Source organism: Nanorana parkeri, unplaced genomic scaffold (assembly GCF_000935625.1).
Source record: "Nanorana parkeri isolate BGI_ZX_2015 unplaced genomic scaffold, ASM93562v1 scaffold415, whole genome shotgun sequence".
NCBI lineage: Eukaryota > Metazoa > Chordata > Amphibia > Anura > Dicroglossidae > Nanorana > Nanorana parkeri.
In genome coordinates this window covers 944,642-959,216 of record NW_017306683.1, presented here as the reverse complement: position 1 = coordinate 959,216, position 14,575 = coordinate 944,642, and the positions used below count along the sequence as shown (strand labels likewise).

The 14,575-nt window shown below is 43.8% G+C and overlaps 1 protein-coding gene across 1 annotated transcript in view; it reads left to right on the top strand.

Annotated features, from left to right (window-relative positions):
• The first annotated feature begins 9,248 nt into the window (after nucleotides 1–9,248).
• The window catches only part of LOC108789668 (uncharacterized protein C6orf132-like), a 42,205-nt gene continuing 36,878 nt past the window's right edge, over nucleotides 9,249–14,575 (top strand). The window contains exon 1 of the mRNA XM_018559752.1: nucleotides 9,249–9,593. Coding sequence (XP_018415254.1) covers nucleotides 9,455–9,593 — 139 coding nt within the window. The 5' untranslated portion in view covers nucleotides 9,249–9,454. The remainder of the gene's footprint in view (nucleotides 9,594–14,575) is intronic.

Below are 14,575 nucleotides of genomic sequence, written 5' to 3'. Positions count from 1 at the left end.
TCAAACACTAGTTTTATTTTTATTTATTTTACCAGAAGACAGCTTTTGTGCCTGCAGCAACATTGCAGAGGTTTTTTGCCCATAGTTCTCCTCAGGGTCATGGGTGGACATATACTGTTTACTCCCATGACCAAAAACTCAGCATATAGTGGGCTATTGCCCACTATTTGCTGAGAGCGCCCAGCCAGGACGGATCCCGGTAATACTGTTGAGATCCACCCAGCTGGCTGATTGACAGCTGGCTCTGCCTTTCTAGTTAGCTATGCCTGCCCCCTCCCAGTCCGTCCCTCCAGTCAGCACTGGAGGAACCGAGAGGGGAGGGGGGAATCCCTGTGAGCAGCGGAGACTGACAGTCACCGCTCTCTGCAGGGAGATAATCGGGAAGTGAGCAGATGGACGGTATGTTTCTGGATTCCCGATCAATAAAGCCAACATGTGACAGTTTCAATTGACACGTCGGCTCTAACTGTAATTCACTTACCCCATAGTTCCCCTTTAAAACCAGATAATTCTTTTTCCCGATAACTTTACTTTATACTGGCTTTTGATAGTATCATATAGGGTGAAAGTTATATTAGCCATTCTGCAGTGTCATTTTTAATGTGAAGTATATCACCCTTTCCTACCCACCCCATAAGCTGTAAAAAAAAAGTCTTCATAGCAAGCTCCTTGTGCTGGGATGATGTTAAAAAAAAGTCCTCTGGAGATGTCTCTGATCAGAGGTTGGTTGCAGAATATTGCAGAGGTACTTCAGGGTTTGATTGGTAACCAATATAGTTGGTAATTGATCAAGTTATCTGCATGAAAACCTTTCACTATCACTATGGCAGGGCAGTGAAAGAGTAACAAAAAACCCATGTTCATAGGTTAGTTTTCCATTGGTGTTAAAGTGACAGCCACTCAATCACCTCCACATGCTGCTGGAACACCTGTATTGTGCTGCTGCATTCTCCCTCTCCTGGTCCTTGGGATAACCTGGCTTCTCTGTGATCCCATATTGGTGCAGGAAGAGTTTAGGATACCATGCAGTGTTTAGGATGGCCATGGGTAGTGAAAATCAGGAAACATTCAGTACCTGATCTACTACACTGAGAATGAACCTGGAAGTGCTCAGCCATACGCAGTTCTGAATTTATGGCTGTCAACATCAAGGCACAGTGGCAGGGTGAGCAGCAGACCTAGGAGTCTGTGTGCCCAAACTGCTTGGGCTACAGGCTGAGGAATCATCAGGGTCTAACAGGCCCCTGATGACTCCATTAACAGGAGTATATTGGAGTCATCTATTTCTTAGATGATGAATTAAGAAAGAAAAGAAAATCTCTTGAATCTTCAAAAAATCCTCTGGCAATGGATATCTTGATGTCTAAAAGGTTCTCAAATAATAGCAATAGATAAAAGGCAGCCTTATGTAACATATACCACTTAACATTTCCATATTTGTTTTCTGACCAGACCGGACCGCAGACATTTATGTGCCTTGCGTTCCCGTGCAGCCGATCGAATTACGGCCGGAGGGCATGGCTATAGTGCCATTGAGTTTAATGCACCGCCACGCCCCTTCCCATCCCACAACAAAATAAGCCGGTCACAATGCGATCCAGTACGTTCCGGCCAGAATCGGACTGGAACGCACTGTAGCCAGTGTGAACTAACCCTTATATCTTAATATTCTTTACAATTGCCTGATCTAGCCAGCTCTTACTGTGAAAAAGCCTTTCTGTACGAGAAGCTGAAACCTCTTTTGCTCCAGACACAAAGAGTGCCTCTTGTCCTTTAAAATGACTTTTTTACCAAGTTCACGATATGGACCAATTATCTAAATATACTTATATATACCTATCTTTTATACATACATAGATAGATAGATAGCTATATATATATATATATATGTATACATGGTGATCATACCCCACCTTTATTACCTCTTCTCAAGAGAGAACAAATTCAGTTCAGCTAATCTTCATAGCTGAACTCCTCCATGTCTCTTATCAGTTTAGTTGCCCTTCTCTGTGCTCTGTCCAGTTTTACAACATTCTTTTTGTGAACTGGTTTTCCAAAACTGAGCTACATGCCCAGCATGATCACTATCTATAAATTAGATGAAGCTGCTTCCGGATGGCATTGCTTCAATCAGCTTATCGAAGGAGCCGGTCGGAAAATCTTTGTACGACCAGAGCTGGCAGCCAATAAGCTATATGTAAACATCAGCGATTCCTCTATCAACACACTCGTAATGTTGATGGAGGAATCTGCTCTATTTTTTTTCGTTCAGCCCACGGGTTGAACAAGAGAAATAGAGCAGTGTATGGCTAGCCTTAAGGTGCCCATACACTTTACAACCCTCGCAAGACTTTTGTCGTACGTACGAGAATCGTGCGGTGTATGGGCATCTTAAGACCCTTGACAAGGACCTGTGGACACAATTTCAGGTGGGAGGAAAGGAGATTTAATCTAAAATTGCAGAAAGGTTTTTTTTTACGGCTAGAGTAGCAAAACTGTGGAGCTCCCTTCCCTAAGTAGTGGTATCAGCTGGGAGTACTGACAAATTAAACAAACTTTGATGTCTTCCTCGCTGAGCATGATATACAAGGCAATGTATACTTCTAAAAGACAAAGTGACATACACGCACACATAGGCCTTATCTAGTATGTAACTTTCATTAAGTTGTCCAGTAAATGTTCACCCCACCCTTCTGAGTGCTAGCCTCCTACCAAAACACTTACCGCCAATTATTTCCTGAGTTCTTTGCTGTGTCCCTGCCTGGCCAGCAATATAGAAAATGGAAAGTATCAAAACTGGAGCAGACAAATATCTGGAGCAGCTGCGAATGGCAACCAATCAGCATCCATCTTTCATTTTCAAACCTTAACTGAACAAACTAACGATAGAAGCTGATTGGTTGCCATAGGCAACTGCTCCAGATTCTTCTACTCCAGTTTTGATAAATTCCCCCCAGAGTCTTTGCCTAACTGCCTTTGCCACATTCTAAACGTGAGGCTGTTAGACGTAGTCATCAATGTGAAATACATTGCTGTTTTATATATAAAAGAGATCAATAATTATAATATTTTGTGGGATGCTAGGAGAAATGTTGATAAACAAAACTTTTCCCAGTCATAGATCACTGAAAAAAGGTTGGTGACTCACCGATAGATGACAATGGTATTTTTAATGTTGAGTTTTTTTTTAGCTTTGAGCTACATGCTCAGGTGTGAATGGGGCCTCACAGTTTGCGCTAAACTAGAACCCCATACAAACAACTAAATATACAATTAAATAACATATGTGTTTACTGTTATGGCTGCCAAAGGATGTGTACATCTGTTCAGCCAGTCTTGATAAAAGTTGCTGTGACTAGTGTAACAATGTGAAATCTCGTATGTTTCAAGTTTCGAAACCCCTGTGTTTATAGCATGTTTTGTTACCTTGGCAACTACAGCTAGAATTAGGAAGTGATGTAAGTATAAAAACATCCATAAGACTATGTAGAAACACATAGCAACCACTGACATCAGGGCATCAATGCAACGTGCTTGTTCCACAAGTGAAGCAATAAAGTTTTAAAGCTGGGCCCCCGAAACCTGTTGGCTATCTTTCCTTTTACTTGTTGCCATTTGTGAAGTCAATAAAACACTTTTTTTGACTCTGAGAACGTTTGTTTGGTGTTGTTTCTGGCTAAAAACGTCTGAGTTGCTTTTGCCTGCATTCACATGCCAACTTGCCTCGGCGAGTAACACCTGTATCTGTCAGTCTTGCAATACCTCTTGGGAATTGTGGTTCCACAACAGCTGGAGGCCACAATTGCCCACTCCTGAGTAAAGTGATTCAGATGTTGCAAGATAGGATGTGATGCAAATCAAAGCAAATTAAGCAATAATTAAAGTGTTCACTGACCGTTAAAGTGCAACTGAAACCATACCCGTCTGTGTCCCTGCTAGGAAGATTCACCCTCTCTATTTGGCTGGGGACCTTTATCAGTGAAAATAAAAGTAAATCCCAAATTTTGGCTGTCTCCAGAACAGGAATAGAAGGAAAATTGTGACCCTGCTGACCACCAGGGATTTCCCTCACTTTGGAAGGATTTCCTCTTGTGGCTACCAGACAGCAACTGAAGGGAAATCTCCCCAATCGGACACAAATGGCAGAAAAGCTTATAACCCTCCCTTACTCTATCCAAACACATGTCAAAAACAAAAGCCGTGTTTGTAGAATTTGTACTGACAAGGTTCTGTGTAAAGGAGCCCACACCTTACAATTTATCTGCAGATTTTCTGTGGTCAGATGGAAAAGGTGCAACAGATTCCTCCATCTACATTATACTGTGTGGATGGAGTAATCTCCACCTGGGCCAATCTGTTGCACTTTTTCCATCTGACCACAGAAAATCTGCAGATAAATTGTAAGGTGTGTGGGCACCTTAAAGCAATAGGGCCATGTATGACTCAGAATGCTGACTCTCCATTTTCCCTTGTACTTTTTGCTGTGTAGGGATTACCGGAGGCTAATTCTCAGACACATTCAGATACAAATAAATATCATGTTATATGTTCATGAAACCAGAACGAAAAAAGAAACCAGAACTGCCTTGTAATATTTCTGTGGTGTTCCACTTTGTTAATTTTGCGGAAAATTCTCTTACTATTTAGTTTCATTCACACTAGCCCCGCTGAGCTGCATTGGGCTGTGTTGCGTTGGACAGACAAAGGAAAAAGCTTTGCCTTGTTTAGGGATTGTTTACAGCAACGCACGCGGCAATGAATGGCAGTGTGCTGCTGTGCATGGAATTACATAGAGATGGGAGGTTATCAAAACAGGAGCAGACAGAATCTGGAGCAGTTTCCCATGGCAACAAATTAGCTTCTCTCTTCAGTTTGTTCAGCTAAGGCTGGGCACACACCTTACAACCATCGCAAGACTTTTGTCTTGCGATGGTTGTAAGGTAATTAAAAAAACGTCCGATCTGCCTATCTTGGACAGGCAGATCGTACTTGCGATGATCGCAAGCCCGCCCAGCTGAGGGGCGTGCTTCCGATGACCGCAATGCTGAACATCCGGCTTTTATCTTACGAACATGCTACACACCCGCCGAAAATCGTACGATTCTCGGCGGGTTTTTGAACATGTTCGTAAGATAAAAGTCGTGCGACCTTACAGTAGTAGAGGTCGCACGGCTTCCACACACCTTACGTTAATCGTACGATCGCGGTATTTCCCACGATTATCGCAAGGTGTATGGGCACCTTAAGATTTGAAAATAAATGATAGAAGCCGGTTGGTTGCACAGCTGCTCTATATTTTCCATTAGGCAGAGTATGCACGTGCCTACAGGTACCTACTCTGCCTAAAGGTGCCCATACACTGCACGATTCTCGTACGAGAATCGCGGGAAATCCCGCAATCGTACGAGAATCGTGCAGTGTATGGAAGGAGTGCAACCGTTTTTACTGCACGGTCGCACCTCTTTTGTCTAAGGAGCATGTTCGAAAACCATCCAAAAATCTTACGATTTTCGGCTGCTTTGTGGCATGCTCGGGAGACAAATGCCGAACGGGCACTGCCCGTTCAGCATTGCGGTCATCGGATGTCATCGGATGTCGCAAGTACGATCTGCCTGTCCAAGATAGGCAGATCGTACGTTTTTGTAATTACTTTACAACCATCGCAAGACTAAAGTCTTGCGATGGTTGAAAGGTGTATGGCCACCTTTATTCTCACTGATGTGTCAAGATACAACACCGGCAATAGCAAGGAGGGTGCATTCTGCACAAAATGCACTTTCCTGCTCCAAGACCAGCGTTGCCTACAGGAACCTCCAGCATGTGCCTGTTGGTGTAAGCTTATCTATGACATGTGTTGTGGTGTTCTGCGTTGATAAAATATAGGAAGCCAATGTGAGTGTCAAAAGAGAACTATGACCCAATCTTTTTGGGCCATAGTTCTCTTTAGGGTCACAGGAGGACATTTACTATGTCCTATTGTGAGCCAAAACTCACCATATAGCGGGCTATTGCCTGCTATATGCCGACAGCGCAGAGCCACGCTACAGCCAGGAAAGAACACGGCAATATTGTCGGGATCCACCTCGCTGCCTGATTGACAGCTGGCTCTGTTCTCACCACTCTCTGCAGGTAGAAGCTGTGAGCTGAGCAATCAGCGATATGTGATCGCTCAGTTCTGGATCTATAGATGCGGCCTGTAACAGCTGCAGTATCACACGTCACTACAATGCATGACAATGTAAATCCTATTATAGTCTATGGTGCCCGTTCACACCTATTCAAGATGGTGTAGTGCAGCGGTTCTCAACCTGTGGGTCGGGACCCCTTCGGGGGTCGAATGACGATTTGCCAGGAGTCGCCCGGGAGTCTCCTGCTATTAGATAGCGGCTCCCGGCCGCCTGGGAGAGAAACACGTTCTCCCGAGCAGAGTAAACCTTTTTTGTCTGACATTGGGGGCCGTAAGTCAGGAAAAAAAAAACAACCACCCTAGGAATGCATAGCTAGATTCCTATTGGCTATTTCACTTTGCAATAGCCAATAGCAAACTAGCTATTGCACCAGCCCTCTGCTGCTGCCAATCAGCAGAGGGGGACCTGAAGTTCTCCATCAGGTCCCCACTACTGATTGACAGCAGCAGAGGGCGGGTGCACTAGCTAGTTTGCTATTGCAAAGTGAAATAGCCAATAAGAATCTAGCTATGCATTCCTAGGGTTTTTTTTTATTCTGACGGCGTACACCAGTGGTTCTCAACCTGTGGGTCGCTGTGTGATTTCTGCTGTGCTAGGTGAGAGTCCTCCTCAGCCCTCACCTAGCGCAGCAGTGTCAGTTCTCCCGCCAGATGTCGCTGCAGCAGCCGCGTCATTTCCTAAATTTTACCGTTGGGGGTCACCACAACTTGGCAAATGTTACCAAGGGGTCCCGGCCCTAGAAAGGTTGAGAACCACTGGTGTAGTGTGATTTTTTGAAGGGTGCTGGTGTTTCTTTTGGTGTCACACAGAGTGGGTTTATCATCATAGACTTCAATGGAAGCACAAGAAAACATGTAACATGCATTTTTGTGTGTTTTAGCGCATGCCATCAAGCCCCCACCCCCAGCAACCTTTTTTTCATCTTAAATGGCCAAAACAAAAATGCATAATGCATGCAAACACATGAAAAATGGGCAGCAAAAATGCACTAAAACGCATGAAGATGCAGACAAAAGTGAGAATGAGGGTACTGAGGAGAGGGAGAGATGTGACTCAAGCAGTGAAGTTCTTCGGTCCAATCACCGGCCCCTCTCCACTACTTGCCCATTAACAAAATACAAAAGGCATTCTGTGATTGGAGGAGAAGAAATAATGTCACATCCCCACCTCTCCTCTCCTCCTCCAGTCACAGAATGCCCTGTATTCCTTGAAAAAAATACAAGGCACTTTGTGAATGGGCGAGTAGTGAGGAGGGGAGGCTGATGCTACCAAAGCACTTTTGCTCGGGCCGGCCGTTTTTTTACTACGGCCGGCCCGGAGGTGGTTAATGCAAGGGCCCGTTCACACATACTGCGTTGACCTGCGCTGTACTGCACCGGATCAACACAGGTCACCTAGAAAACAATAATTGTCTATGTGTCCCATCCACATCACAAAGCGGGTGTGAAGGGGTGTGATGGGTGGGGGCTGTAATCAAATGCAAACATGCTGCATTTTATTGCAGCTAGTTGCATGCCACCACAGGTCGCCACACAACAGTGCAGCACACCACACTGCTGAGCGGGGGCCTGAAACGAGTGTACACATTGTAAAGTAAAAAAAAAAAAATGAAAACAGTGGCAGTTCTGGCAATGTTCGACATACCACAGAGCTGCCACAACGCACCAGCATGTAGCAGTCGGTCAAGTGTGAACGGGCCAATCAGCCATTGATTTCAATGGCTGCTGCATGTTTGGCAAACGCAGGGAAGTAGCACATGTAGCAGATTCTGCTACAGACATACCCTGTTTTTCTCCCACGTGTTTGTGCGTGTTTTAACGTGCATCCACACCTGGGTTAAATGTGCATTTTGCGGGCTGCATTTGGAGTGCCATTAACAAGTAATAGCACTGCAGTTTTGACACCTGTGAACACGCGTCAACGTGTATGCTTGACATGCGTTTGGTGCACGTTCACGCAAAGGTGTGAACAGGGACTCAGTGAGTAGGGATGGGATGGGGGGTTGCGATCTGACCATATTTCATGTTACACCCTAAATATGGGTGTAACATGAAACATGGTTACACCCATTCACAATGCCAGTGCGGTCATATGATATAAAATGATACAGAACATTTTCCCCTGGAGTGTGGCTTTAGCATACAGAAACATGCTGCGTAAGCGCAGCACATAATGCCAATGGGCCCTAAGGAGAGCAATGCTACAAAATAACCAGTGAGTCATGGGCATTACCTTGTTACAGCTTATGTAAATCAGTACCTCCATACAACAACAGTCTCTGCATTTGATGATAAAGACACAATACACACTGCCTGGCCCCCCAAAAAAGTCACCACCTGGATTTTGGGCAGTGTTATTATCTGGGGTTTCTTCAGTTGGTCAGGTCTAGGTTCAGCAACATTATGTGCCCAAAACATTAGGTCAACTGCCTACCTGAATATACTAAATGACCTGTTTTTTCCATCAGTGGATTTTGTCTTCCCTGATAGCAGGGATGCATTGCAAGATGACAATACCAGGATTCATCGGGCTCATATTGCGAAAGAGTGGTTCTGGGGGCATGAGACATCATTTTCACACCTGGATTGGCCACCACACAGTCCACGCCTTAACCCCATTGAGAATGTTTGGGATGTGCTGGAGTAGACTTTAGGCAGTGTTCCAACTTTCCCATCATCACTATAAGATTTTGGTGAAAAATTAATGGCGCTCTGGATGGAAATAAATGTTGTGACGTTGCATAAGCTTATGTAAAGGCGAAGGCACGCCGTAATCAAAGCTAAAGGCGGTCCAACAAAAAATTAGAGTGTGTGACTTGGCCAGACAGTGTATAAGAAATCTAAAGTGTAAAGGGTTTTAGAAATAACAATATAAAGCAGGGAATCTATGAGAAGAGCCATCAATAATTGGGAGAGAATGTCCGATCTATAAACAAGTGAGCTAGAGATGAGTTAATGTTTAACCTTCTAGTAGCAGAGAGGTTAAACCCTGGCTGTGTCTTCCCATTAGAAGGTGGTGCTAGGTGAGAGCAGGAATGTGACTAGTGCAGTTTGGTAAAGGGAGGGTGGGGTCAGGTGGAAGCAAACGCACTCAACCAACAGGAATCAGCTATTTACCTGCTGCAAAGGTGAGCCTGAGCTTTCTATTCCTTGTGTGCACAATCTACAGGGACTCGTTTGTTTCTGCCGTCTACCTGGACTGCCTTGGAAACATGCATCGCTGCTAGAGAGGATTTGTATTCTGAACAAGGACTATAAGCTACCAAAATGAAGAAAAACAGCTCCATGCAGGGGACTCTTAATAAGCTTTTTGGGAAGAAAAACAGTAATAACAATTCGCTGTATGTGGACAATCCACCATGGATGAAGCCTCAGGGAGTCAAGAAGACGTCAGTTGACTACCACGGTTAGTGACGGGGACTCTGATGGGGATATATATGTAATTTTGTAGTTGTCTGATGGAACACTAAACAGTGTTTGTTAAATATTATTATATAGTGCCAACAGTTTGCGCAGCACTTTACAATATAAGGAAGACATTACAATCACAATACAATACAAGATGGTAAGGCGGTCCCTGCGCGACTGAGCTTACAATCTAAAAGACTGCTTTACTGAATGCTTTAGTTACCTTGAACTCCTTTTCTATGGTAAGATATACTGGCCCTAGGTTTTAATTAATCTGTGAGTCCTTACTGAATGGTACAGGTCTGCTCATTATCCAGGGTTGACCAGCGATCAGCCACATTCATTAAAAATTGATGTTAGACCAGCCCATTGACTTGTTGGATTACTCGCTCTGTACGTGATTTGTCTGAGAAAGAAATGACATGTTGTTGTGTTGTTTTTTTCTTATCTTACTTGTACTGATTACCCCCTGTACTTCCTTGTAATAACATATACATACAATATTGTGCTGTGCTATTATCATTGGTATCTTTTTAAGCAACCGACAAGGAAGGGCTTATGTTAAAATGCTGAGGTGTGATTTACTAAGATTCGGGAAAAAGTATGTCCCTAAAATCAAAGCTCAAATAAAGGTTTTACTTGTAAAGAAGATAGCAAATGGCTCTCCCGCTGCCCCTGTTACCTAATGCCATTCTGATCAAACAAGCCAACACTGTCACTCTTGGAATTGTTGGCATCTGTACAATCTCATGGTCTCTGCTCTCAGTGGTTCCTGCTGCCTCCCCTACTTCATTACTGTAATGTGAGGGTCATCAGGAGGAACTACGGAGTAGATCAGGGGACCGTGAGATTAAAATTGGCCATACACTGCTCAAATTATGGCCGAGTATTGCTGACACAGCACAGATCAGAGCTGTGTGTGGCCCTGCTGACACTAATCAGTTCAGTCGACATTTGTCAAAGGAGCCAGGCTGAAATTCGGTGGCTGAACAGTGACTGCAGCCAGTTAGCTACAGTCACCGTTTGTGTATTCTGGTAGCTGTAAGTACTGGCTGTCAGAATACAATAGCTCGGCAGGGGAGATTGTCCCATCCGCGCTGTTTAGCAGGCTGAATGAGAAAAAGTATGTATGGCCAGCTTCACGTTTCACGGAAGTGTTGGTTCTATACAAACATTGGGGCAAATTTATCTTGATCGGAGCAATGCAGGCAGCAGGAAATTTAAGTATGTACTATCTTCTTTGATTTGATTTTTAGCAACAATCTCTTAAAAAAATACATATGTGCACTTCAGTTTTAGATGGAGTAGAGAGTAATTATTAGCGTGTGTGTGTGACTTTTATTTGCCTTTACTTCCTGACCCAAAGACAAGATCTCTCTAAAGCGAGTGAGAATCCCCTTTAATGGCTGTCGTCATAACAGGTTCCTCATTGAAAACATTTTCCTGGCCCCCTGTACCTGGGGGAACTCAAACATTATGGATTCCCTATTATTGTTATACTGGAAGCAATGGTCAGCAAGGTCAAAAGTGGGGGGGAATTTTGGCAACAGGGGCAAGGAGGTGCAGCCATGCCAGTCCTGGCTGCACCCCTCCCAGCTGCGCCCGAGGCGATTGCCTAATTCGCCTCACTCTTGCTAAGGCCCTGACCGGTGCTACACTTTTAGATGGGTATGACCTTCACCAGTATCACTAAAGAAGATATTTTTGAGTCAGGACAGTGCTGGGGATGCCCTCAAATAAGAAGGAACCTGTCAGGAAAAAATATGAGAGTTGTCATTGCAGATATTTAGGTTACATGCTCTGGTGCTGTCATACTTATCCATTCTTTGCTACATGGTAAGCCATTGGGAGGAATCTATCCTATCCTATCCTATCCTATCCTGATCCAAGGATAATCATTATATATATCTCTGGAGCACACATCATTAATAAGAGCAAGTCTCAGATTTGCATCCTGTGGTTTCTTTAATAGAAGGCTATAGTAATTTTTTTTTTTTTTTTTACAAAAAAACCATGCCAGCTAGCTGACAGTTTATAGCACATACACTAAGGCTCCATTCACATTTCGGCGATGCAGGAGCGTGTGCTATTTCCTAAGGGCATCCCAATGTACCTAGCCCTTGTATGTTGTAGCCATTGTATCGCACCCCAACACATGGTAAGATATTGTGTTGTGGTGCGTTTTAAAAAAAATGGTCATGCACTTCTTTTAGAGCGATTTTAGATGCCTTAGGCCAAGGGTTGAACAAATCTGAAGAGCCGGGTAGCCAATGCTCCTTATAAATGAGAGCTGATGTTCAACTTTTGAGGTTTTGACTAGTTAAGGTCAATGGAGCTGGCTCCTAAAAACAAATACATTTTTAAAAATCCAGCTGGCTCCTGGATTCCATATGAGTTAGTCCACCCCTGCCTTAGACAGTCCAATAAAATTAATGCACTGCTCTACTGTAATGTGCTACAGTGCACCCTGCAGTGCACTAGTGACGTCACATTGCAGAAATGTGAACAGAGCCTAAGGTGTCTGCTCCTACTGTTTACATCTCTGCCTTCTTCATTATCTTCTGCTTCAGAAAAAACCCTGAAAATAACAGATGAACATCCTGGAATTGTTTGAACCAAATGCTTTAAAAATATGACCATCTTATGCAGATATAACAGACCAATATTCTTGGGTTGACTTGCCTTCTGACTTTGTCGTGGCTTTGGTGCTGTCAGATCTTTTCTGTCAGAGTTTCCTCCAGTTACCAAGTGCCTTTTGATGATGTGGGAAACTGTACTTACTGACACCTTGACTTTCTTTGCAGTTTTTGTAAAGGGAAGACCTATGTTTGTAAGGATTATGGCTGCATGTCTTCCTTTTGCTAATCACTTTTTTTTTTTTCTTGCCATTATGAGAGCAATATAATTCTGCAATGCAATATTATTCAATAATTTTCAGAGGGTGTAGTAACACAGTATGGCCAGGGCCGGTGCTAGGATTGTAGGTGGGCAAAGTGCAATTTTGCGCCCCCCCCCCGATCCCGACCCCCACCCCCTGTAAAAACAGGTCATTTTGACAAGTATTGTACTTGTCAAAATGCCCCGTTTTTTCCGCCCTCACCCTGCAGCGCCATAAGGCGCCCGCCATACTTGCCTTGCGCTAGCGCCGGGCCTGAGTATGGCCCAACATTGCTTTTATACAGAGGTTATGTAAGAAATCAGCAAAACATGAGACGCCTATAGGAGATGTTGTAATTCAACTTTCAGAGCCCGTTCACACTATTGTGTTGTACCGCACTTTACGTGTGTTGCTGCAGTGATATTTATTTTCAGTGCACCACAATGCATTTCAATACACAACCATGCATTGCAATGTGCTGTGGCACAAAAAAATGTTGTAGGTACCAATTCAGTTCTGTTGTGGCGTGTTAGGCAGCCTATTAAAAGGAATGGGCTTCCTTAAAGTAAATGCATGCTAATTTGTGCGCTATAAACACCCCTGACATCTCTGGAGCACACAGCGATAATAAAAGCAAGAGCAGGTCTCCGATTTGCATCCTGAGGTTTCTTTTAATAGAAGGCTTCCTTAAAGCAATGCATGCTCATTTGTGCACTATAAACACACTTAAATGGTTTGAGTCCTAAAGATGTTGTACCAAAAGTGTGTGTGAACTTCATTCTGAATAAATGGCACAGCTACTCGTGCAAGCTAAGTGCTTGGCATTAATGTGCATTAAAACTATAGATATACCGATACAAGTGTCAGAGGGAGACCTCCTTCTGACCACAGTGCCGAGGGAGTATGGAGCCGGCTTCCTTTCCAATCAGGAAGCCGGTTTCACTTGTTGCACTTCCTAACCAATCAGGAAGCTGAGTGGCAACAAGTGAAAGCCGGCTTCATAGCCTTGCAACAAGTGAAGCCAGCTTCGTAGCCAATCAGGAAGCCTGGTGGCACCTCATGACCTGTAGGCTGGCTTCCTGATTGGTCAGGCAGCCTCGTGAAGTGAAACTGCAGAACACCTCCCCTATGCTTTGGAGTTGAACTGGGGGAGGTGTTCTGTAGTCCTGTCCCAAAATGGCATTACTACTCCATAGATACAGCATAGTCAGTGAGCATTGTCCTAGGATGGGGGTATGGTATTGCAGGATCACTACCTGGGGGAGAAAAAGGGAATATAAGGCCTAAAAAATGAAAATGAACGTAGTTACCACAAGGACTGGCAATCTATTGAATATTTGTTTTTGGGTTTAGATGCACTTTTAAGAGCAATGGGTTAATCTAGTATGCTAGAGTGGGGGTATCTTATGGTGGAGTGTGTTTTGCAAATAGTTAAGATTCTGTAAGAGACCTTGTGTTTAATGTTTTATTGCATTGAGGTATAAAATAACTGTTTCTGTGCCTTTTTTAATCTATCTAAGTAGAGTGTTCTATCTTTTAGGCTCACATGGTCCACGCGGCTGTATTCGCAGCTGTAGCGGCTGCATTACTAGGCCTTTGTTTAGAAGAAAAAAAAAAAAAGTGTTACTTTTATTTTTTCCTTAATTTTTTTTTACTTTAGCATACATCTATTTTGTTGGGCTTCTTCTCGGCTTTGGTGCGGCTCTGCGCTGTCAGCAGAGAGCAAGCATTAAGGTCCCCACACACCTTACAATTATCTGCAGATTTTCTGTGGTCAGATGGAAGAAGTGGTAGCATTTAACTTTGACAGCACAGGCAGCTTAAATTGACTGGCTTGTTAGTTACCAGTGCTTCCAGCATATTCCCAAGTAAACATTTCATTGTCATGACTGGTTATTTATTTCTATAGGTTTTCTAGCGTCTCCAATATGGATCATTGGCCATAGAAAAGCAGATTAAAAAAAGAACATCCTTCTTCTAGACGAGGATGAGGCTGCTCATATGCATTGCAAAAAACCTCTGTGTTCCAAGTTCTTCTTATTGTACCCCCCCATCCCCCCCCCCCCACTCCTTCCCTTCCTTTTTGCCTTGGCGGGCACCAT